Source organism: Melanotaenia boesemani, chromosome 3 (genome assembly GCF_017639745.1).
Source record: "Melanotaenia boesemani isolate fMelBoe1 chromosome 3, fMelBoe1.pri, whole genome shotgun sequence".
In the NCBI taxonomy this organism is placed as follows: domain Eukaryota; kingdom Metazoa; phylum Chordata; class Actinopteri; order Atheriniformes; family Melanotaeniidae; genus Melanotaenia; species Melanotaenia boesemani.
Window position 1 is genome coordinate 32,358,970 of NC_055684.1, and position 24,956 is coordinate 32,383,925.

General features: G+C 40.2%; 1 protein-coding gene across 3 annotated transcripts in view; it reads right to left on the minus strand.

The window, feature by feature from the left end:
* The window catches only part of srgap2 (SLIT-ROBO Rho GTPase activating protein 2), a 52,081-nt gene that overhangs the window by 13,102 nt on the left and 14,023 nt on the right, over positions 1–24,956 (minus strand). For 2 of the 3 annotated variants that reach the window (XM_041980126.1, XM_041980125.1), the window contains exons 1-3: positions 12,266–12,286; positions 11,227–11,419; positions 3,268–3,430 (exon numbers count right to left, since the gene is read on the minus strand). In XM_041980126.1, coding sequence (XP_041836060.1) covers positions 3,268–3,430; positions 11,227–11,306 — 243 coding nt within the window. In that variant the 5' untranslated portion in view covers positions 11,307–11,419; positions 12,266–12,286. Of the gene's footprint in view, positions 1–3,267; positions 3,431–11,226; positions 11,420–12,265; positions 12,287–24,956 lie in introns of those variants that run through there. The other variant, XM_041980127.1, reaches the window with a different exon arrangement.

Here is a 24,956-nt window from a genome sequence, read left to right on the forward strand (position 1 = left end):
CTGCTTGATAGCAGAAATGACAAGAAAACAATAAAGCCAAAGGAAAAAAGATCAAGATAATGAAACTAAAAAAGATTTTAAAAAGAGACAAGCTACTGAAGAGGGAGAGCAACACAGGCACAACCATTCTCCAGACATCACTGCCAGAAGCCACTAGTGACTATGACAGCAGGCCAGTGATCAGTAGATTCCACACATACAAATATACACTCACAAACAAACACATGCATTCATAGCCCTTATCAAACTTTTGCATAAATATGTCGGGACTGTCCCAAACTAGTAAAAGGACACCATTCAAAGTTGGTTGTAATACTTATGCAAAGACAGCAACTAAAGAGAGGTCAGGTCATTTTTATTTATATAGTTCAAACATCACATACTTGCTTCAAGGGTTTTACAGAATAAATACCATATGACAGCATCTATACTAAGGCCATCAGATAAGGAAAATACCAATCAAGCCTCTTTCAGTAACAGACAGATATGCAATAGATATGATGCAAACAGAGAAGAAGAACACAGACAATGTATAGCTTGAACTATCGGAATAGTAAACTGAGGTACGCTGTAGTTAAGACTCAGATGTCTGTGAAAACTCAGATATTTCGCATTACACCTGGAGACTATCCCACTTTGAACTTTGTATGGAAACAATAAGCACATTCAAATCTGATGAACGGAAAGGCCAGTGATAAAAAAATGAAGAAAAACAAATGGGGTTTAAATTTTCAGCTTTTAGATGAAATTAAAACAGAATTGTTAGAAAATCTCTGAAGAGTTTAGTGGCAACACAATAAATCTGTAAAAACCAAACCTTACAATAATCAATTCAGAGTTAATCAAATGTGGATATGTTAAGTGCAGGAAAAAAGGCAGAAAGACTTAGTTGAATGAGCAGAAGTTCTTAAAAAAAAGCAGGGGGCCAACAACAGAGCCTCGAGGTCCTCCAAATTGTTTAAGAGGCAGTGTTTGTTATATTCTTAAATAGAGAACCACCTCAACAAGTAGACTTCAAATTCAGCGTTGTAGCCCCGAGAAGGATCCACATATCCATATTTTGACCAAAGTCATACCGGATCAAGCTACAGTTCATGAGACACAATCTGTAAATCTGTCAATACAGGAAATGTTTCTGTGTATGTTGGGTTGCAGAACATAGATAAATAAGAAGCTCACTTTTTAAAATCTTAGTTTTCCAAAAAAAAATGTTGATGATGGGAGAAATGATATAAGCTGCTTGTGAAGTAGGCAGAACAGTCCATGCCACAAGACATAAAGCTCTCAGTTACTTGTGTTAATGAGCATGCACGAACAACCATTTGGCACCAAAAACGAAGAGCTTAAGAGCTATGAGGCTCTGGCCCTCAAAAAAGCTGTGTAAGATCATCAATACGCTGCTAAATCTTCACATAGAATATAATAAAAATTTGAGCACAATAATAGACCAAAAACTGGCAGGTAAATAGGGATGAAGACAGAAAAAAGCAAAGAAAGTGGCAAAAATTTGAAAAGGAAGGCAGAATGTGAGCAAAAGCAGATTTTGGAAGTCCATTTTGAGCATCGGTTGTCAAGAGGAGGGTACAAAAGGAAGGGGACATACTGAACAATTGCAGATGAAGTGGTAAGACAAAATAGAAGCATCAGAGAACAGAAAGGTCAATAACAAAGTGAGAGGGACTGCAGGGACTGCAGGGATACTTGGGAGATTTAAGGAAGCACATCAGACAAGATATGTAACAGGATAACTAAGGCTGTCTGCACACACTGTTTAAAGTGCTCATATTAGGTAACAGCGACCAGACCACAGCCAATCAAAAAACAATCAGGCTTGGCTGAGCCCTACCATTTATCAAAGGTGGTTGGTAACCTTTGGGCCTCTCATTTTGCATGTGGTTGCGTTGTCCAGCTCAACAAGACCGCAACATAAACTAGCAACCTGCATGCTTCATTAGCCCTGATAAGTGAGGTCTAGGTTGAGATAATGTGTTCATTAATACAGTTTGATTCAGCAGTACTGCCAAACTGACAGACATATTTTTTAAACAAACCCCAAATGCACGAGCAGTATCATTCTGCAACACTTCCATCCATGCTGGATGAAAGTGTTTGAGATAAATGTGCTGACTTTTTCTAAAACCGGCTGTGCTGTATGACATAGCCCCTGGCTTTACTGGTATTCATGCTGCTGACTGAAAATGTTATAAATGGACTAATTATACACTTAATTAGCCATCAGAGCATCCTCTGAGTGTATGTGCACAGCCGGTTTACAAGATAAAAGCAAACCTTCTGCTAAACAGTGTTAAAACCTAAAAATGGAAAGTCATGTTTTGTAGTGGTGTGTCAGACAGACAGTAGGATGGGGGTGGAGATTTGTGTGCACTCTCTCTGCCAGGGATCAGACTGAAAATGTAGTTCAAAGACAACAAGGTTGGAAATCAGCCGCCTTTGCTATGACATTCTATTCACACAAGGCTTCACTTGAACATCTACACAGATACACGGTTATCTTACACCTGTGAGGGCACTGATGACATTCCTTTCTTACAGTACACCCAAACCCTCTTTGCTTTGATCTTTACATTCATCTGAACTCTTAATATTCTAACTTAAAATAAATTCCAATTTTAAATATACACCAAAAGTCTATGTGTCCATCCTTTGCAATGATCATCAAAAATGACCACATCCTGCAGCACTGTTCAGACTGTGAGAATCATACAAAATAAATACTCCATCTATGAGATAAACAACTATCTCAGAGGGGAGGAGTGTGCCTTGGTATTTGATACATTATTACTAACCCCCTACATGATCTCTATCCAGTCTTTTTTTTGTTCTTCCTCCACATTTCCTCCTTCTCATCTCTTTCATCTCTCAAATTGGGAATGCAAAGCTCAGCTGAGACAATAATGAGGCGTCTGTATGAACAACAGACGGCGTAAACTGATCAGGATAAAGGTTCAGCTGACGAGCCATCAGTCAATAAATCAGCTGCGACAGAAAACAGATGCTGGGGAGATGGATGGACATGGCAAAAATATGACACAGATGCAACATCTCTGGCTCCTTCCTTCTGTTTTTTGTTTGAAGCAGAGGAGGAGCCTCAACCTACCAGCTATAACCTTTTAAAAACACCCCTTCACACATGAAACGGGGTCCAACACTTAGACAACGGTAAACTCCACAAAAGGATGGAATCCACTTCAATTAGGAAAACCAACCAGAGTGAAGCTCTGGTGTGTCTGTGTGTGTGTGTGTTACCTTTTTGAAAAGACGTCCCGAGTCCTCGCTGATCTGTGCAAACCGGGGTATGATGTTGTTGAGGTAGAGGTCGGACAGGGTGGCGTGGTCGCGGCTCTCCCGCTTCACCTGAAGTAGCAACAAGTTCCAGCAGTTCACTGGAGATAAAAGGCTCTGCTCCTTCCTGCACACACACACAGACAGACAGACAGATGGCCTTACAATGTATTTTGGGATTTTGGATGATTTGCCTTAAACCTTATATCCTGCCAAATTACAAACACACATACACACACACCGACAGATATAAAAACACTCCCTCAATACTGTTATTTGCAAAAAAAATTAAATGTATGAAGAACTCCTAGACAAATTTCAGCACAAACCAGACAACCTCTTTTTCTCTCTCTCTCTCTCTCACACACACACACACACACGCCCCCCCCCCCCCCACACACACCAACAGAGGGACTGTAAGCCAGCCCAAACAAGGGATTCAGCCAGGGTACAAAACCCAGCGGGAAGATGTAAGGCTCCCTAAAAGCACAGCTGTTGTTGAAAGAAATGAGAAAGAGGATAAAAAGACAAAAAAACAAACCAAAAAAAAAAGTAAGATATGATCTAAAAACAGCAGTAATTTAATTAACAGTGTCATACTTAAATACAATTGAAAGTGGTTTTGTTTCAAGTGGTCATAAATCCAGTGCAAAAATGTCAGGCTGTTAAATGCCACGCTGATACAACACACTCCGCTCTTACAGGGTGTAAACACAGTGTGTTTGACTGTGGTGTGCGAGTGTGTGTGTGTGTTTGAGTACAGTATGAGTTATGGATGATCCATGGATGATCTAGTGGGTAAAATGGATTATAAGTGAGTGTAAGTGGATGAAAGAAGACCTTTGTGTTGTTAAGAGCAGCTTTAGCTGGATAGAGAGAGCAAAGAGCTGCAGGGCATTTACATCACACACACGCAAACACACACAGATGGGGGTCAGGGAAAGTAGAGCAGTGACCCAAGCATACACAATGTCAAACAGACAGAGAAAGTCTTTGATTTGTCTGAGGGGTATAGAGTAGGGGGTGGGCCCTGTGGAGGGGAATGTGTGTGTTTGAGGGAGGAATGGATAGTGATGTGATAGGCTGGTACTGGCTGTCACAGGTCAAATGACTAATTACTAATAACAAAGCTTAAATAAAGAAGAAAAATAAATCCACCTACTCACATTATTACAAATCCAAGATACTGAAACTCTCCATGTGATGTGCAGTAAAAGCACTGGTCATGTGGATATGTGTGTGTGTCTCACTTTCTCTTCCAACTTCCTTCAGCTGTCTCTTTTTCTGACATGCATGTGTTTAGTGGTTGCTCAATACAAAGAAGAAGCTCCAGTTCCTCTCTTTCAAGCAGTTTTTCCATACAGCATGTCACCCCCACCCCACAACTGATGATCGGGGTCATGCCACTGGGTAAAATATCACCTAAAACTTTCTCTGACCTTCAGCTATCGCATGGTAAACAGTGAAATATCACTGAGTGTCCAAAGGTCACATTACGGAAATGCAGCTTCATGTCACTACACAGACCATTTCCTAGGGCAGTGGTTCCCAACCTATTTTCCATGAGGACCCCCTTTATGCAACTACCAGAAAGCTGTGGACTTCATTTAAATCACACTGGCTCTGAACAGTCAAAGTCTCAGGGACACCCTGTTCTCTTTGGGGGACCCAAAGGGAGTCCAAGTGAAAAAAAATCTCCTTCAATGTTGTCTCCTAAACACTTTTCCTTATGTCATCATATGGAAGGATCATAGGGGCAATTTATAAAGACTTAAAGGCAAATGCACAGTTAAGATAACTGAACACATTAGCTATATGTGATGCCGTGAGTTTATATTGTTTTTATAAATGTAAAACCTTGGCAATGAAGTAGTTTCATAGTATATCACCTCATTCCCAAGGTAGGTTTGAAAAGTTAAACGGTTCCCAGTCCAAACCTCAGCTGGGACCTTTCTATGTAGAGTTTACGTATTCTCCTCATGGGTTCTCTCCATGTATTCTTACAGCCAAAAACAAAATAAAAAACATGCATGTTAGGTTAATTGTTGTTTCTGAATTCTCCCCATTAGTGAGTGTGAATGGGTGTTTGTGTCTGTTGGACTGGTTACCTGTCCAGGGTGTACCCTGCCTCTTGCCTGGTAGACAAACAAACAAATGAAAAAAAAAAAACCCCGAATTGCATCCTTGGTTTAAAATTATTTTAATTATTTTTCACCCCATTATAATTTTTGTTGTAATAATGTGTATAAGCTGTTTACTTAGGTTCTTGTCTCGGTCTGAAATGGTAAACAAAGCAGGTGTGTTCATGTATTTGAATCCATGAGTCGACTGGAAAGAGGTTGATTTTAAAATAGTTTTCACAAATCAGAAGCTGGATCCTACAGAACATGTCTCACTAAAGTTTCCATCTTCTGGCCAACAAGGGAACGATGTTGGTCAGAAGAAAGTTTTACGAGCCCCTGTATCCCTGATTGAAGTTCACAAATATTGCTAATATTCCAATTAAAACAAGAACATAAAAAAATCCAAACGGAAAACGTGTGGCAACGACTTTAACTTACTAAATCTGACACCAACCTAATATTAACATAAGGTGGGCTTTGAATGTGTTTTCAACTTGTGAGGGCTTCTTCATGTGACCAATCTGTCATCCACAAAGCACACACACACACACACACACACACACACACACACACACACACACACACACAATATGGTTTAACCATATAACCCCATGAACCACTGCTGTGTACAGTCTGCCAAATAGCTTACATACCAGGGGTCTCCATGGAATCAACATACTCACAATCCTCACACCCCACATTGCTTGGAGCACCATCAACGCCTGCTCATGCAGAGAATCAACCACAGCCACTCCTCTCTCTCTCTCTCACACACACACACACACACGTACACACCTAAATAAAAAACACACACAAACATACACAAGCATAACCGGAAAATAGCTGAAATTCCAGCGTGGCACCCGGACTGAGCAGCAGCAGATGCAAGAAGTGTGTTTAACACACAGATGTTGGAGGAAGACAGAAGCAAAAAGAATAGAAGAGCTAAAAAACAGACAAAAAGCAAAGTTTAAACATTTCTCAGCTACAGATATTTATTTAGTTTCTTTTGCCCTTCCCTTTTCTGCACTTTTAGTTCCCTCCTCCAAAATACATCACAGTGAAACACAACATGCTCCGCAACTGTCTCAATATTGATTTGAGCTGGAGGGTGTGTGCATGTGGGTGCGTTTGTTGAGGGTATGTCCGCATAGCCCTTGGTTGGGATTGAGTTTCATTTAGAAGACCTATTGATCCCTTCTAGTCTGCGCCTGTGTGTGCGAGGGAGTGTGAATGTGGGTTTAACCCCAGTAGAGAGATAAATGTTTCTGGATGGGTGTGTGATACTTCAGAAAATAACAGTGCTAGGAAAAACAGGAAGGTGGATGCGGAGTAGGTCATGGTTAATGGGAAGTAAAATGAAAAGAAACAGAACAGGGAAAAGCCACGTTAAAAGTTTGGGTAATTTTGGAAGTACCAGTCTTTTAAAAAGTTTCTTCTGTTGTAATGAGCACCCAAAACACTAATAATACCTCTAAAAGGGAAATTAAATTGCACTTATTGAGGCATAAAATACTGTTTCGTGAAAGGAACTAAGCCTTAGTTCAGAGAAGCTAATGTGGTTCTACAGAGTTCAGAGGCTATGCTGAGAAAAACGGTGCATGAAGTTATGCTGCTTTGGTTTCTACAGCTGAAGCTGCTACATTCAAATTTGTGGAGGACCGTAAATGCCTAAATAGAAAATGATTACAGAAATATATTTTAAAAAATGTCTCCTGCATTATTTTAATGCCGGTATTTACCTCTGTATTATTTTCCTTACATTTTCTTTTCCACAAAATAAGAAAATGATAAAAGAAAGAAAATGTAAAAGAATATTAATACAGAAATAAATATAGGCAAAATAAATGAAAAAATAAAACATTTAAAAAAACCAAATAAAAAAATAAAACAGAAAATTACATAGAAATTAAATAAATAGGAGTATAAATACTAAATTAAATCACTTGAAAATGACAACAGAAATATACATTATGTAATATTTTATAGATTTCTTAATGGAAAAGAATTATCTTTAATTTTTTTGTTTAATGTATTGGCATATCAATTTGTTTATTGAGCCATTTTCATATATCTGTATTTATTTTTGATTTTGACAGTTTTAGTCCTCCATACAAACCACACAATGATTTTGAAAACTTAGCATTTACTGATGATGCACAGCTGTCCCATAATCATGACACACACAATGCAGCTATTTGTGTCTCTAGGGATTGTTCAATGATGGATTTATGACACTATGGTAATGATTACAGGGTTGTAACCCCTTTAAATCAGCATCCTTGATTAATAGCTATATACACATTTCCATCCAAGGGGTTTTGCCAATTGCCTCAAGCTCACACTGTAGGCAACTAGAGAAATATATCAGTTTGCTTAAATGCATTTTTGAGTTCCTTGTATTTGAGTATTTTGAGCTTTTGCAACTCCAATAGGTTGCAAATATTGTACGTTTTCCATCACTACACTCATTTACCAGTTACTTGTAAGGATTATAGAACAATATATTACAATGTCAAAGATTGAACCAGCAGTTTCCATATTTCCTGGCTTCCATCATCCTACAGAAAGGATTCTGTTATTTGGGTCGTATTTCATTTGTCTGTCAGTTGTTAACAGCTCCAACAAATAGTAACTTTTTTTTTCTCTATCTAAAGATGTTTTCATTTAAATAAGGTTTTCATGATCCAACAGCTCTAAAAATAAATAAATAAAATTAAAGATCAGAGACAAAAAAAGAAAAAAGAAAGAAACTTTCCCTTTTCTTCACCTCCCATTTATCAGCTCACAGCCTGTTATATTTATCTGGCATTGCTCTAAATAAGATTTTATATAAAAGTAGTTTAAACTAGTTCCATCTCCAGCAGATACACTTAGGGCTGGTATATACTTGCTGTGAATGCAAGTGTACACGTCAACATTCTGCTACGTTTATGTATATACGTGCTGCAAAGAACGAAAGCATGGCATGGCCAAAACACTCAATACTGGAGGATACGGCAAGGTGGAGTACACAGCACTTGGACTTTGAAAAAGTGAAAAGGTCAATCTACCAGTCACATTGTATGTCCAGGGCATCAACCCCCAAAACGCACGAGTGTTTGTCACTGTGCAACGGGGACGAAAAATCATACAGATGCCAGTAGTTGTGGACAAAGTCAGAGGGATGGTCTTCAAAATTGTCTGCCATTGTGTTTACTTCGGACCCTCTGTATTCATGCTCTTGTTCACGACTGCCTCCAGGGTTCAAGTCAATATTGCAACTCACGCATGCAACATGTTACCTTGCTTGCGTCAACGCAAGCGACTCACGTGCCAAACGAACGCTAGGAAAGCGTGGCAGCCACGTGGACGTGTCATGAACAGCATGTATATCCCAGCCCTTAAACACTGCTGACACACTTACGCTTGAAAGATAAAGCTCTAATGATGACTTATATTACTCTTGTAGGCCTTTTAAGTGCTGTACTCATTCTAAAATGGACGCATGGAAAAATAATTTTTTTCTGTACTCAAAAGTATACTGCATATTTCCACACTAGAGATCATATCTGAAAAGACTGTTACACCAACTTAAAGGAGAAAAAGTATGTTGTCATTTGGATGACCCAAACTGCAGTGTGTGGGTGACATGGGTCCTTATGTATGCTAAATGTTTATTTGCATTTTATTTTCAGAAATGCAATAGCCAATAAAATTGCAAGTCCATGTTTACGTGTGGTAGCGTTACCTCAGTCTGTTGTGTATGCCAGTATGAGCCCTCATACTAGGTACTTCTGCTAGAAGATGCTTCAACAGATATTATTATCCAACACAGTTTTAATTAGGCTTGCAGTTGCAAAAATACATGCTATCAGTCAAAATCTCCACCTACCTAAATCCAACTCCTCTATGCAGGGCTTTGAATAAAAGGGTTGAATTCTTTGGTGTTTTATCTCTGTGGTACTGTGACCAAAGCATTGCACCAGCATTGAAACACTTTTATAAAAAGAGCATAATATGTCTCCCTAAAATTGGATTTTTGATGAGGCTCTTTCAATAAGGATCTTTAATAATAATAATGTATTTACACATAAATGTATTAAAGGATCTAAATTCTTCTATTACTGCTCTGAAATATATGAAGGTATTTATCCTCTGCAAGGGTGGATTTCAGTAAATATTTAAGCACAAAATAAAAAAAAGGAAAAGTGAGCTGCACAGAAGCACAATTATTTGACTAAAAAGTGACCTCTGCCTCCGTTAATCTGCAGCAGCTCTGCTGAATTTGTGTCTGTGTGTGGTTTATGATTAGCTAGCATTTCAGTGAATCCTTCCCAACAGAGAAACAAACCGCTCTCACTCGAGAAAAACAGCCAAATATATCAAACTGCTAAAGTCACAGAGTTCCAGACTGTATCAATCCTTTATCAGTGATGGAGTATAAGAGGAACACAGACAAGTAGGGCAGGGAAAGAGAGAAAGACCATCTTTGGGGGAGAGTATTCCCGTTTGGTTAAGGACACACTCACAGCAAGACACTACGAAATAGTCAGAGCACAAAATCACCACCTGGCCATTTCTGGCATAACTTACAGATCCTCGCTCTCACACACACCCAAAAGCTCACAGGGGTTCATAGAAAATGGAAAGGAGGCTAATAATGAAACGTACAGTCTATTAGTGGAACGATTTTGCAATGGACCAAACTGGGAAGAGGTTGGTGATTTATGTTAGTATTTTCCAGACTAATTATTACATCTGTCACTTCTTTCTCCGCCATCTTTTTGTTTCATTTCCTTGCCTTTGGCCTATACTTCTCTTTTTATTCAGGAAGGAAGTCACCAGTCTGACACACTGCTAAATTCAGAAACTAGCTACTTTTCATTGTGATTAGTTTAAAATGGAGGGACATCAACTTTTTCTGACTAAAGAACTATATGCACTAGGCCTGTCAAATGATTAAAATTTTTAATCAGATTAATCACAGCTTTAAATTAATGAATCATGATTAATCACAGCTTACCTGAAATTTGCCCATTTTTACTGTATTGTATCAACAGAAAGAGACAATGCTACAAATATTTAATGATAACTGACCTTCTCTTGGGTAAACATTAAATGTCCATTGGTCAGTAAATGCAGCATGTAATGCACTTCTATGTTGTTCTAAATCATCTCTGCCATGTTCTAGATCATAATTCAGAATTCATATATCATCATCTAATCAACTGTCTCCATGGTGATAATTTCTGTCATAAAACCACCAGATGTGATGACTGAAGTTAAACAGCCAACATTGAAGAAGAAACTCTGATAAAACGGATGACCTGGCTAAAAACATGTTTTTCTTTTTATCACTGAAGTGTGAGTGTTTGTGCAGCAGTGATAAAAGCCCGACGGCAGCATCACGCAAAGTAAACACATGTTTTACAAGCTTTTCTGTCTTTTTTACATTAGATCAGCCCTTTAGTAATAATCACTTCAATATTTCATAAAATCTAGACCTAAAAAAAGGTCTAATTTGTGCCCCCCTTTTCCTGGCCTATGCTGCTGCTTGGCCCCCGATCAGAACTTTTCTAGACCCGCCCCTGCTTAGTTGAAGCATAAATCCTTTCCACAGCTACATCCTGTCGTCAGCTACTGTGTTAGAAAAGATCCTGCCAAAAACAATACTTTTGGGGTAAATACATGCCGGTGTGAACCACAAACTGCTAGTTACCTCCTTCCTTAACGTTTTATTTTGACAGCCCTAATATGCACATATTATTCCAAGTTGTAACCTGCTGCTCAGTTACAACTTGAGAAATCTATTACATACTTCAATAGATGGTCCTTGGTGCTGCGTGTCTTTGTGAGGAACCTCTCGGCCAGCTTCTCCAGGTTACGGCTGTAGTCCATCTCAATTTCTGACTTCTTTCTGAAGAAGTCCTGCAGGTCCTGAAGCAGCTGCACCCTCAGCTCACACTGCTGATCCAGACACTTGAGCTGCTCCACCAGCTGGGCACGGATCTCTGCCAGGATTTCAAGAAGAAGTGTACAGAGTTCACATTTTTGTCATCCTTTTTACAATCCAGGTGAAGTTATAACATAGCAACAACTGATAGCCTAATAATAATGTTTGTTTCTGCCATTTCTAACATCAAAAGCCTCTTTTCTCTATAACTATGTTAAATTATTTCTACCACCATAGATTAACAGGCATTTATTACTGCTCGCAATACAGAGCTGTTATTAAGACAAGGGCATCAGACATGAAAGTGTTCAGCCTTTTGTTCTTTGTAGCTGATGCACAAGACAGAATACACTGCTGAAACACCTGGAGCCTGGAGTCTTGTGTGAAATCCATTCCCCTCCCACCAGTTCGTAAAGTGCAGACTGTTGAGCATGTGTGTGTCATCATATTTACAGGCAAGTGTGCATTTGTGTGTGTGTGAGATCAGATTTCATCTTTCACACACAGACATCTCCAGAGGCAGCCATTTATCCTGGCTTATCACTTTTCATTTTCCTCCTGCATCTTTCCCTCGCCCTCCTCCTTGCTGCTCTCCAGTCTGGCCTCAAATTAATAGAGTGCACTCAGTGCAGGCACACTCTGTAACCACATTCAATCACTGGTTACAAAAACATCCTCTGGAGAGCCAGAAGCCCAGCAACACATGAATATACATGTACACGTTTATGGACATACACACAAAAATGGTGATAAGCTGAATCAGTGCTGACAGCTGACAGATTAATGTCATGCTCTCATAGCTGCATGTCAATGCTGAGTAGCATGCATCCTTTCATGAGTAAGGAAAGAATTCACACTGAAAACTTTGAGCCGTATGATGGCTCGTCTATCATAGCGCTCCTACCTTTGCAACGCTGGCTGTACAGAAATCGGACGGCTTTGCCCTCCATCCTGGCTACAGTGCAGTATGGATTCCCTTTACTCACACTCATATGTAGACACACAAACAAGCACAGCCGGGCAGAGAGTCAGCCACCCGTCAGACTGACAGTGATGCTGCCTTTGTGTTTAACAGCTGAGAGTGCAGTTTCTCATTACCACAAAGAGAAGTAGGATATCTAAATGTGTCTGTGACCACTCTGCTCCTCCCACTTCTCTCTCTCGCTCCCTCATAGACTCATACCTAAACATTGTGCCACTTGCCAGCGGCTGTCATTCTTTGTTGATTACAAGGCCAGAATGGCGGCGCTTTGTGGCATTGTGGCACCAAAGCACAACAAATCCGTGCTCACAGTCTGCGTCTGTGCTAATGACCTGGTGTGAATATTTGCTTTGACAACATGTGTTATTGTCTCATAGTCTGTTTATGTGCGTGTTTGAGTGTAATTTGCTCATTGCACTGTGTTGTCAATGATGGAGAGTGAGTCAGAGTCCTGCCTCCTCAAGCTTTGACACAGAACCTTGAGATGGTGGCCTTGTAATTAGCCCATTCAAGACAACAACAACACAATGCATGCACAACACCACTAATGAACACAGGCTCTCCCAGCCATGAGGAGTGCAAGTTGGTAACAGAAAGCATACAGCCATCGTGGTGGAGACAGCTGCAAGGGTGGAGGATATATAAAAGAAAAAAAAAGCTTGAGTAGCCACATGTGATCCTAATGTTTAGAAAGCAGGCGTAATGGAGGAAACATTAATTTAATAGGGAGGGCATGCCCTGAGCTCCAGATCCCATCTTGAGACCCTCACATTCACATTAAGACAAAGAGTGGGTTTGATGACAAGCTCCATTTAAAAAAAAAAAAAAAAATGGATGGTTAACCCCGAGCTCTCCACAATAGACCTTATTAGTATTGGCTGTTAAACTAAAGGACCTTTGGGAATGTTAAACAGAAAAAATACTGTTTCCATCTTTATTCGTAAATATGCTCTTGTTATCAAGAAAGGAAACTATATAAAAATCAGTTTGGTTGTGTCTTTCTATAATGGTTATCATCTTAATCAGGCACACAGTGGGATGTGAAGTGGAATGTGATGCATCCACCCCCTCCAGACAGCTCAGTCACATTTTCCAGGCAGATGAGAGCAGGTCTTGTAATCTGGCTCTGGGATTCTACTTACCGATGCTCTCCTTTCCATTTCTCCTTCCTCCCTCCAAATCTCTCTGTGAGAAGTGCTATAGGCTGTCTGGCTCTGCATGAGTCTTGTCCTTAAGACTTTTCAACCGGGAGCAATGTAGCAAAGGAAGATGTTTGTTAACTTAAAAAGCAGCTAAATTTCCCATTATAAATACAAACACCTATAAATTACAGATATAATTTCTTTAAAGAATTACAGCTATATGTTGGTGTGCTTTTTTTTTTTTTTTTTTGTCTGTAATCTGCAAGAAGGGGCTAAGGGACATCAACACATTAATATAACAGTAAGCATGCAAACTAGCATGACATAAACTTGCCCCTTCAAATCATCCATTATTGATTTGTTTTCTAACCCTGACAAGAAGATGAAAGCAGCGTTATGACTGATGGGGACAGAATGGCGTCACTGCCAAGGATGACGCCGGCTGTTCATTTTGGAATGGGCTCAGACTGACGGAAGACTTAGCTATGCTGCTGCATATAAAGATGCGAATGGAGGGCTCAGAAGGAAATGACACCAGAAAAAGGAAATAAATATGCAAGGAAAGTCAACACTCACAAGACAATCATCTCTTACTGGCAAGCAAAACGTGAGAACTAAAAATAGATTTCCTGCAGCATAACCTTTTGTTGCTTAGTTCAGTTTAGCAGCAAACTCACCCTCAGATTCAGGCTTTTCCTTTTTTTTCTAGAGCTGACAGGAGTGATTGTTGTCTGGATGCTGCTCTTTTCTGGCCTACATACACTGCTCTGAGGACTACTCATACCTGAAGATATTTATCCATACACACAGATGCAGCAATGTGACAGAGTTCAAAATGTCACTCTGAGCTGTTTTGACAGCAACTATCCAGCCAGCCCCTGGAAGCCCCACCCCAGGTACATCCTCCTTTATTATTGTATTTTTATTGCACAGACACGCAAGCAAACACACACCTACATAGGAAACAAGTGTTTGCAAGTAGATGCAATAAGTGTTCGAGACAAGGCTTGAACTGGGAATGCAGCACACCCCCAACATCCCTGTTGGTTTAAATAACAGTTCAGAATACATTCAGTCATTCCATATTACAGCCATCTCTGTATGTTTGGGTATATAAAATCCCCACTTTTTTCCCCCCATGGACAACATTACATGACTCATAGCTTAAGTATAATAATGTAATAGTAATAGTATAGCAATAATGCTAATCCCAGGATTGGTTTCTTTGGAAAACATCCAGGAACTTTACTCCAACTATGTTGTTTGATGTTGGATAAAACTGACAGAAAAATTTTCCTCCTTGAGGAACTCACTTTTAGAATTGAGGTAGACTTTATAATCCAGCAAATAAAGGGCTGTGTTCTCCTAAAACTACCACTATAATTAATTCTGTGTCAACTACAGCTAAAGTTTAATTCTGCTACTGAAGAAAAAATGCTTTTGTTTGTTTTCCTTGTTGCAGAGTGCAAGTGTTTTATAACCTGTGCTAACATAGCAGCGATGCTGCAGGTACCAAGATCTTAACACGTGCATATAATCAACAAAAAACAATTTTTTTACACTGAGATTTTTCTCTTTGCCAACACTTGGTGCAAGTGTCCACGAAATGTGCCAGATTATCACAACACATCACACAAGTAATCTACGATAACCAATCAGGAGATGAAGCTACTGCAGGTCTAATATCACCCATTGTTTTCGCTCTTTCTTGTGGTTTTGTGTGTGAGCACGCGCACACGCCATGTTTCTGCAGTAAGGCCTGGTCTTTGTTGCTCCGGGGGCTGATACTGCAGTACAGACTATGGAGGGGTGGAAAAGAGGAGGGGTGGGAATGGTTTTGAGTTGTACCACTGTGAGCTCATACTATTGTCCTCAGAAGAATGAAAGAAGCAGAAAAGAAAAGGAGAAAGAAGCACAAAGTAGTAGAAAGGGTGAGTAAGAGTACGGGCAATGCGTCAATGTGAATAATATGTCCATTCATCCCTGTACACACAGGAAGAGAGGACAGAGAGACAGGAAGTCAGTCGGACCAGTTCATTGCCAGCAGGGAGCACATGGAAGGCTTGTGGGATTGGGGGTCCATATTAAAACAACTACAGGAAACATACGTATGTGTGTGTGAGTAATACAGAATGAAGCAGGATGGGGGGTTGGACTGAGGTGTGCATTTCTCCATATGAAAGGCTCAGAAGAAAAACAGGCAGCAGTGGAGTTCACCATTTTAACCCTCTGAATCTGAAATCAGGCAAGAAAGGAAGAGAAAAGACTAAAAGGAGAGAACCTGGGCCAAGGGTCTACAGGTTGAAGGCTGGCAAAGGCACGTGTGGGATGGGGTAGAAACATCAGGTTGCAGGTAGTGTTTCCTAATAAGATTATTCAGCAGGGTGGAATCTATTAGTTCCATATATATACATTCTCACACACACACACGCGCACACACACACATGCACACTCAAAGTAAGCAAGTGAAGGAGGGGAGTGGAGGAAAAGCTAGAATTACAGTACAGTAAGTGTTGGAGGGAAAACTATTGCAGGAATGGAAAGATTCCAACCAAAGTCTTTTCCTTGGATCTGGACGTTTCCTCTAAAAACAAACACACACACACACACACACACACACACATTAAAACTTATACTGGCATTTCCTTTCTCACCCAGAGCCTTAGGAAAAGCAGTGTCGTCTCATGGATGCAAGTTAACAAGTTTAGTGACTTGTAGACATGGAAAACCTTGCTGAAGCCAAACCACTGCAAATGTGCTGTGCAACAGAGAGGAGACAAAGACATGCAGCGAGACACAGAGAAAGCTACTCTTTAGCTAGGACTGGCTATGATTAAGTGACAGAAAGGAGATTTCAGAAGATAAAAGCTATTGATGTTTTTCATGTACTTCAGAAATTTCCCTTTCAACCCAACTTCTTAATGGAGAGTTTAATGGAGAGTTAAAGGGTGCTTTTAGGACAGAAATGAAGCAACAATTACACAAGCAAACATTCAGCATGAAGCAATTAAAGTGCTGAAAAAAATGGATCATGAAATAAGCAAGGCAATGATATTGGCTTCAGTTAATATGCCCTTTCATCGTTAGTAAACTCATTGAAAATTAACAAAGATTGAATAAAAAAGAAAATAAGACACTTTTAAAGAATAATTTGAAGCAGAGCTTTTGCAATATACAGTGATTGGCAATGATCCTAACATAAATAAATGAAATGCTGATATCTGTACCTGTTACGTAGTTGTCGATACCCTAAAATGTGCTGCCATTTATCATGCAATGTGGGGAAGAAAGAAAAAAGGTAGCAGCAAATGGCTAACTAGCTACCTATATAGCCACTGCTATGTGTTTACCACCATAGAAAATGTTGAAAAACAGAAAAAACAAACACAAAATAAAATAGAGACTGTTCTCGATTTGGAAAATCTTCAAAAAAATATTGCAGTCCAAGTGAGGACTATACTATTTATTTTTGCACCATGACACTTACTTCTGCATCAGACAGTTGCTTTTTGGCACGTCTGTGTGGAAGCACAGCCCACGGTCTGTTCCACAATAGTCTGGGTTGCAACATGGACCATGTTACTCATGTTACTCAACCATAGATATACATATATATATATATATATATATGTGTGTGTGTGTGTGTGTGTATGTGCATTCTTAGTAAATGTGCTTACTTTTAAGAGTCATAATACTTATTAGAGAAGCATTAATTTTATTGTATTAGGCAACCCTCAGGGAAAAAGGAAATGACCCCGCTCTCAAGGCCCAGATAAACTAAAGTATGAGGATTAACCATTAAATTTGGGTATTTCAGCTATCACAAGTGACAAAGCTAAAATAAAAGAATAGATTTTGCCATGCAAGAGTACACACACCCAGTATATCCCCAGAGTGGGAACCTTCAGTAGCTTATCGAGAAGAAGGCTGGGTTGGCAGAATGTGAAAAGGAGGTGACAAGTAGAGAGAGGGGGACTTGATGTGGGGGTTAATACTCAGTGGGGGTAAATTCCTCTGCACAACTTTACACCTCTCTGATTAGTTTGGGAATTCTTTAACCCTTTACTAAACTGCAAGATGCTTCAAGCTTAACAACACAGCAAGTGAAGAGGTAGATCAATATCAGAAGTTTGTCTTGACAGTTTTTTGATAATCGATCTGTTGGCCAGTGTCTGAACCACGTGGGTTCTAGTCAGGCTTCCCTGCACATCATGAGCAGAGAGCAGAGGTCAGGGGTTAGGAGTCTTAAAGGAACCAATTGGGGGTCAATCTTCTATGTCAACCAATGGGTACAAAACATAAAAAAAAAAAAAGTCACAGCTTTGAAAAAAATCAACTTGTTTTTAAGTGCTCCCGCAGCCAATTTTCAAACATCATTACTCCTTATTAAACTTCTATGACAAACCTTTTTCCCTTTCCTGACACCAGCAGCCCTTATCAGTTATTGCGTGCTTTAATTCCTCTCGAGTGGTGGCAGAGGGGTTGCAGGGTTAGAGACTGGGGGCTGGGGTTTCCATGCATAATGAAAAACACTGCTTATCAAAAGTTAACAAGCTCGGAGTCCTCACCCATTTTTACAGCCCCTGCCTGCTCTACTAACCCAGTCTAGCAAAGACATTGGGGGAGGGGTTTCTCACTGTTGTGGAAACTGGAAGTAGGTGGTTTTCAATATATGAAACTGGAGTTGTAACTAATGCTTGTTGTTAGCTTTATTTTAATTTATTTCTTGGCAGTGATTATTTAGCTGCCTGTAAAATGTCTCCTTACTATGAAGAAATGACAATATGCACAAGTTAAATTCTCCAAACTGCTTGTTTTATTTGCTGTAATAGCAAATTACATTTAGGATGTGGGAACAAACATATTTCACCAGTTACATGTATAAATTGTATGATCATTTTCATTCCCATTTAGACCATCCCCTAATTTGACAAACTGACAGCTAATTTGTTGACCATTTCAACATTAAATTAATGACACGTTACCTAAAATTTTATAACACCACAGGAATTGTGATCACTCATTGTGAACAGGATGGATTAATAGTCTCCAGGCTAACTTGTGTGTGCATGTGTGTGGTTCATCCTCGAGGGTACTATCCACCTGGCGTCACCTCCATTTCCCGTCTCTGCTGGACTCAGCCATCTGGGCTTCAGTCTGTTCCAACAGGCTTCATCTTCATCTTTTTCTCTGTATCATTTGCTCTGCAGCTCTGTTATACACACACAAATACACTCACACAGGGTTTGCTGCAAGGATTCAAACTATGACTGTAGAGTGATCCGTGCCATCTGTCTGAGGAGGTATGGATAGGTATCAGACAACCCCCCCCACATTATGCCATCCTGGGCCATCAGGAGAGGCAATATTAAGCTGAGCTGTCCTGCTCTGTGACTGTGTGTCTGCACTGTGTCCAGTATTTCAGAATGGCCAGTCCATAACAACCCCCTTAATCAGCTTAACAGCCAGTCAGGGGATTTGACTAATCCACAACACAAGCATGCGAAGAAGCCCACTGAGTATGTGTGTATGTCTGTCTCTCTGACAGTGTGTGTGTAGTTACATTAAATCAACCTCTACAGTCTCGGACAGCGCTCTTTCTAAGGACTGAGCATCAGAAGAATTATCCAGGACTACACTCAAATAGTTGGATGGGGTGGGCGTATTTCATGCACAGACTCATCACTGGGTGGGTAAAGTTTCTTTCCCATCTTCTATTAGCAGATTAACACTTGACTTTCTGAGAAATAATTTGTACTTTTAGATAAAGCAGTCATCAATCATGCAGTCATCCTGTGTTTTTTTTTCTTTCAGTCCTCTGGGAGCATGGGGGATGCGTTGGCATGTGCACATGTGAATAAAGGAAGTCCAGAGGGATGTTTTTGGTCATTTCAAACCCAACACAGAACCAAAATCAGAGGGGGTTAAAAACAGATGAACAATAAACGTGTACGTGACAGGTATATACATCTTTGCAAACCAAAACTCTTATCACAACATTCCAAGAAACATCAGTGGTATGCTGAAAATGGCTGTAGGAAAATGGTAGATATGGAAAAAAAAAGATAGAGTGAGAGGAGAGGATGAGCAGCGACACAAGTAAAAAGCCGGTATCTGCTGATGGCTGCTGATCTTTATCTGGGTGCCAGTGGAAGGCAGTGAGGCCAGGGGATGAGAGCAAAGGGACATGTTCCATCAAACAAAGAGTAAGGGCCAGAACAGCAGTCAATAGCACGAGATGCTATCAGTAGATCCACCTTGAAGTCACATGGTCGCCATCCTCAGCTGCAACTTTCTCAGACCAAGGGGGAGGGGGATCTAGAGGGGATGTGTACAAGATATATAGACGCAGTGGAAGGAGCCCAAAGTCCACAATGATGAAACTCACTTTAATGCAATCTTTGTGAGTCTGTAAAAATTTGCAGCTATGAGTTTAGCTCCTGACAACAGATACTTCAAATATCTTGTGCTTCCATTTTCAACCCCCCAATTTCACCTTTTTTTCCAACCAACTGATCCAAAAGGTATAACTCATTCTTGTGCTGACTGTGTGGAAGTGTGCATGTGGATGTGTTTGTACACTACAGAAAAGTGGCCTTGCACCGCATGACTGCTGCAGAAGCACCAGCTGAGCCTGAGGTTTCCTGCAATGACAGGTTGGCCCATGAAATATGGTGACCATTTCAACCAGGCAGCAGTCTGTCACAATAACCCTTGCAGAATAGCCAGACCTATCTCCACAGCCCAGTGTCAGCAGTGAAGAATGGTGTGCCTGCATCCTTTGTCATTTATGGTATAGGAGAGAGAGAGGGGGGGGGGGGGAGACACTAACCCTACACTTGTGTATATATCTTTAAAACAATCACAATTCTCTGAGGGCTCAATAAGCCCAGGATGCATCTCTGTTGTTGTTTGGTAGAAAGTAGACTGCAAGCATTGTAGACACATGTATAGAGTTTATTTACAACAATTCATCATCAAATTTTTTTTTTAATTCTCAGTAGCAAGAAGAGATTTTGAAGATGCTAGCAAACAGTAAAAGCAGAGACAGCAGAATGCAGGTCACCATGACAATCTTATACCAATAGTTGATTTCTGTGGAGTCCAACTGTAGCTGCAGACACTTCGGCTTCTGCACATGAGGAGAGATTACAATATATTCATAATAACATCAGAGCCTCACCCTATCTGCCTCTCATTTCCTGGGGAATGCACACTTGCTCTATAAACAGTTCTTAAAAAAAAACATGAGCATGACTTAAGTGCCTTCTTTAGTTTCTTCAGTTTTCTATCCTATAGCTAGCTGAATTTCCTTCTCACTTGCATTCTCACCTGCTCACACATCCACTAGGACATTTGTCTGAGAGTGCTGCAGGGACAATGAGGTAGAACAGAAAGAGAAACTGGGCCAAGCTGCATGACGAGGCTCCCACCTCAACAGAGCAAACTGCTGCAACAGAGATTTCAACTGAGAAGAAGCCTCCTTGTGCTCCACACTTTCTGTAGTTCTCTCTGTGGTATTCTTCTGTCTTTAACTGGTTTTACATTTAGCTGCTTTCATCCTAACAAAGTAACTGCTCTCATGAGGCCAACCACGAAGAGCAGCAAGTAGGGAAACTTCTTTTTTAAATATTTCTTATTAAACAATTAATAGATAACAGTTGTCATTTTTCCATATTAAGATCACAATCAGTTAGCTAGAATTGTATTTCTTCAAGAACTCCTTATCAAACTTAGAAGCAATAAAAAAGCATAAATATAACAAACTGTTCATTTTTAGATGACTGCTGGCATGTGAAGGCATAATGAGATGTGTGCAGCATCAAGTGGTTTGCATTACCCAATCATCAGCAGCTTACAACACAGACTTTTATAGACAGCCAATAAATTCACTTGTTCTGCTGGTTTAGTTTGTGGATAATTTTATACTGTAGGCTACTCTCTCACCGTTACTTCATTTTAAAAATACCAAAACATCGCTGATGACGAAAACCAGTGCATGTTGTAGAAGGGAAATGAGAAGTCGGGTCACAGTTCAGCTCACCACACTCTTAGGGTAAAGTCCATTTCTATTCTGACTTCTCCATTAACGCTTAGCTCTTTCATGTATATTTTTGTGCTTCTGGAAATAATAAGAAAGGCAGGAAATGAGATTATCGAAAAATAATTCATTTACAACAGGCTCAATGTGAGAGTGAAATGGATTACCCTAATTACTGTAAGCTAGTTGGACAAACTCAGGGCATGTTCATTTTGTTTTAATACGTTTTGTATTAGATAACATCCCAGCACAACACATGTATCTCAACATATGGTTTGATAATAAAGTAATTACTTATCTGAATTTCTGAGCATTAAAAGATGTTCAGAGAGGCTAATCCTTTATGTTGATACAGCAGATGGGTGTGTGGAGAAGAGTTTAGATTTAGAGCACTACAGTGGTTTCTAACAAGGATAAATTGGAGCACAGCAACGATGAGTAGAAAGTGCTTATAAAACTGAAAGAAAGAGGAAAAAAATGTTCAAGAACAGGAACTTAGAGACTTAGCAGTCAGTACTATAAAAAGGTACTTTTCACACCTCCTTACAGGCTGGTATTCTGTGGCAGACCATCTAGTAAAATGACAGGACAAGGTACAACAGGCAGACGAGAGGCTGTTTCTCTGTCTAATAACACAGGTAGAGGTGTTTAAACTTGACAAATTCTCACACAAATCTACGCAGCTTATTTAAACAAGATGTGTGAGGTTTTGTTTAGATTCAGAGGGAGGCTGCAAGCTTCCACAGAACACTGATGTAAGCCCGAGGCAAATCTTCACGGTAAAGAAAAGAAGAAAAAAAAAAAGCGATCAACATGACTGTCACCTCCCAGAACTCTTAGAGATAAAATATAAGAGAGGGATGTCTTTATAAACCACTTCAGGGTAAGAAAGGCTTACCTGAGGTCAGCCTGAGAACGCCCTGATGCACCATGAACACACACTCAAACACATACACACTGTTGTTTTGCTTTTACACACCTACTTGTCTACTTAAAAAACATGACGTATCTCCGATATGATAGTCCGTCTCAGCTCAAACATTACCATCTAATGGGACATAACAAGCATCTTTGCAGTCTTATGGTCACCACAGTGAGCTGACGACAGACGCGCAGCGATCTTCCTGTCGCAGCCTGATTCACACCAGGACAGACCGCATGCTTCAGGCTGGGCCAGCTGGACAAACTCTGCTCTGGTGCGATCCCTGTGTGGACTGTTTTAAAGACATATACTGCTTTGGGGCATTGTCTTAACTTTGACAAATATCTACTTTGCGTAACTCCAACAAGAAAGAAGAGAAACATGTTTAATTTGTGATTCATTCCTAGAGCTATATATTCCCACCTAAAGAAGTCTAACCTGCTGAGCTGTGTTTGACATCTGATAAGCTTTCTAACTCATGGAAGCATAATTCAAACTGGATTCTGTGATTCATATTTCATCTGTTAACCAGCACCTGTAATAACATGTTCACACCCACACAGACTTAACACAAAATGCTGCAGTTAGTTTGAACACAAACTTATTGGTTAAGAGTGAACTTCCAACTCAGAAAGCCTACATTTGGATCTCAGTGAAAGAGAAAGCTTCTGTTGGAATGTGTGAGAGAGCCACTGAATGAAAAGCTGATGAGCCTCAGCTTTGATATCCTTGAGGAGGACAGACAAAGATGACTATTAATCTTTGGAAATGCCAGATTATTAGGATGATTTCATCAGAACATCGAAGACCTGAAATTTTCTAAACATTAATCTAAGGAGTTGTATGTGAGAAAACAAATACACTGGCTAAATATTTGCTATTGTGCCAGTTCCCTCAGATGGCCTTCCTCCACAGAACGGTGGCTGGATGTACCTATTCACATATGTAATTGGAGCATAAATGGGCCTTTATCTAACATCCTCAAGCTACAAAGAAAGATACTTTTTTCAATACATCCTGTCTCCCGTAAACTTTATCCAGGTGTCGTTACAGAGTATTTCCTGTTGGAAGAGCGATTCCCATTCCTTTTGTTCTCTGCCTATGAGAAAGAGTCCAGTAGTCTATGTTCTGTGTCTAAGTTCTAGTCGTTATCTCAGGTTTTCTGACCTTTGACACAACAAGAGCCTACTGTTTGGTCAGTGAGCTTCAAATACATGCTAGAAAACAAAGCTATCTGTATTGGGGAATGGACAGCCCTGATACCAAGAGAATACGCCTCTCCAAGGGCTAGACTAGGACAAGGGGTTGAGGACTCTGCATAAAGTGTTTACTCAATTTAGTGTGTGATGTTACGTGTGTTTCTTAGGCAGAGGACATGCTGGAATCAGGGCAACACAATAGAGCACTGCAGTGTGGGTGGCCACACCCTTTCCTCCTTACTCCCCTCCATAGCCTCCTCTGCGGCCCCTCAAAAACCAAAGATTTAAAAAGAAAGGGGAGGAGTTGGGAAAAAAAACGGGAATTTACACACCAGAAATGGAAAAAAAAGAAAACCACATGGGAGGGAGAAGAAAAAATAGATACTGATACTAATAAAGGAAAGGAAAAGTATGAGGCTTGCTGGAAACTTGAGTAGGAGAGGAGAGATAGAAGTCAGCAGTCTTAATGAAGGGGTAAAGGAAACATAATGGGGGTACAGCAATGATCTCCGAGAATAAAAAGAAAGGAAAACAGAGTAAAAGAGAGAAGAGGCGGTGCTGTGTGTAGCATTGTACTCTGCTATGTGTAGCTAAATTATTGATGCTGCCTTTGAGTTTAAGGGTGAGAAGAGGGAGTACTTTCACACACTGTAATCTCTGGATGATAACACGAGTGCTCACATACACTGAGCTGTCAGGAAAATATACAGTGACAGTCCCTTGTGACAGCAGACTTGAGAGTTGTGAGCAAATCCCCAGAGTGGCTGGCAGGGAAAAGTTAAGAATCACAGCAGACCAGGTACCCTCACACAGACTGATGATCCGAAGTCAGGTACAAGGTACACAAACAAATAAGATGGTCATTCGTCATAATTGTTACCCAATTATTCTCTTAAGTCTGAAAGGCTAGAAAGAAATGTCTTCTTGCTATCCCTTATCCTTTCTCAGCTTGTGTTGTTTCATTCTCCCTGCCTGGTTATCTGTCTTATCCGCAGAGGAAGCCTGTTTGATCTAGAAGAGTCCTGCTGTTCTGACTCTCTCGCTCCCAGACATCAAGCGTGCACTCTTCTCTCACTCACTAAAGAGGAGTACTCCCTTTCTCACTACTTCACAGAAAAAGAGTCACAGATTCTCCCTCCCGTGCTTGTTAGGAATCAGAGACATTCTGCTTCTTGCACCAGAAACAACAAAATTATTCATGAATTCAAAATGGCCTCGATGCAGCAGAAGCTGTGCTGAGGACAGCTGTGCTGTGTGCATATGGACCATGTAGAATGTAAGCTATGTCAGCGATGTATTTCATTCAGAG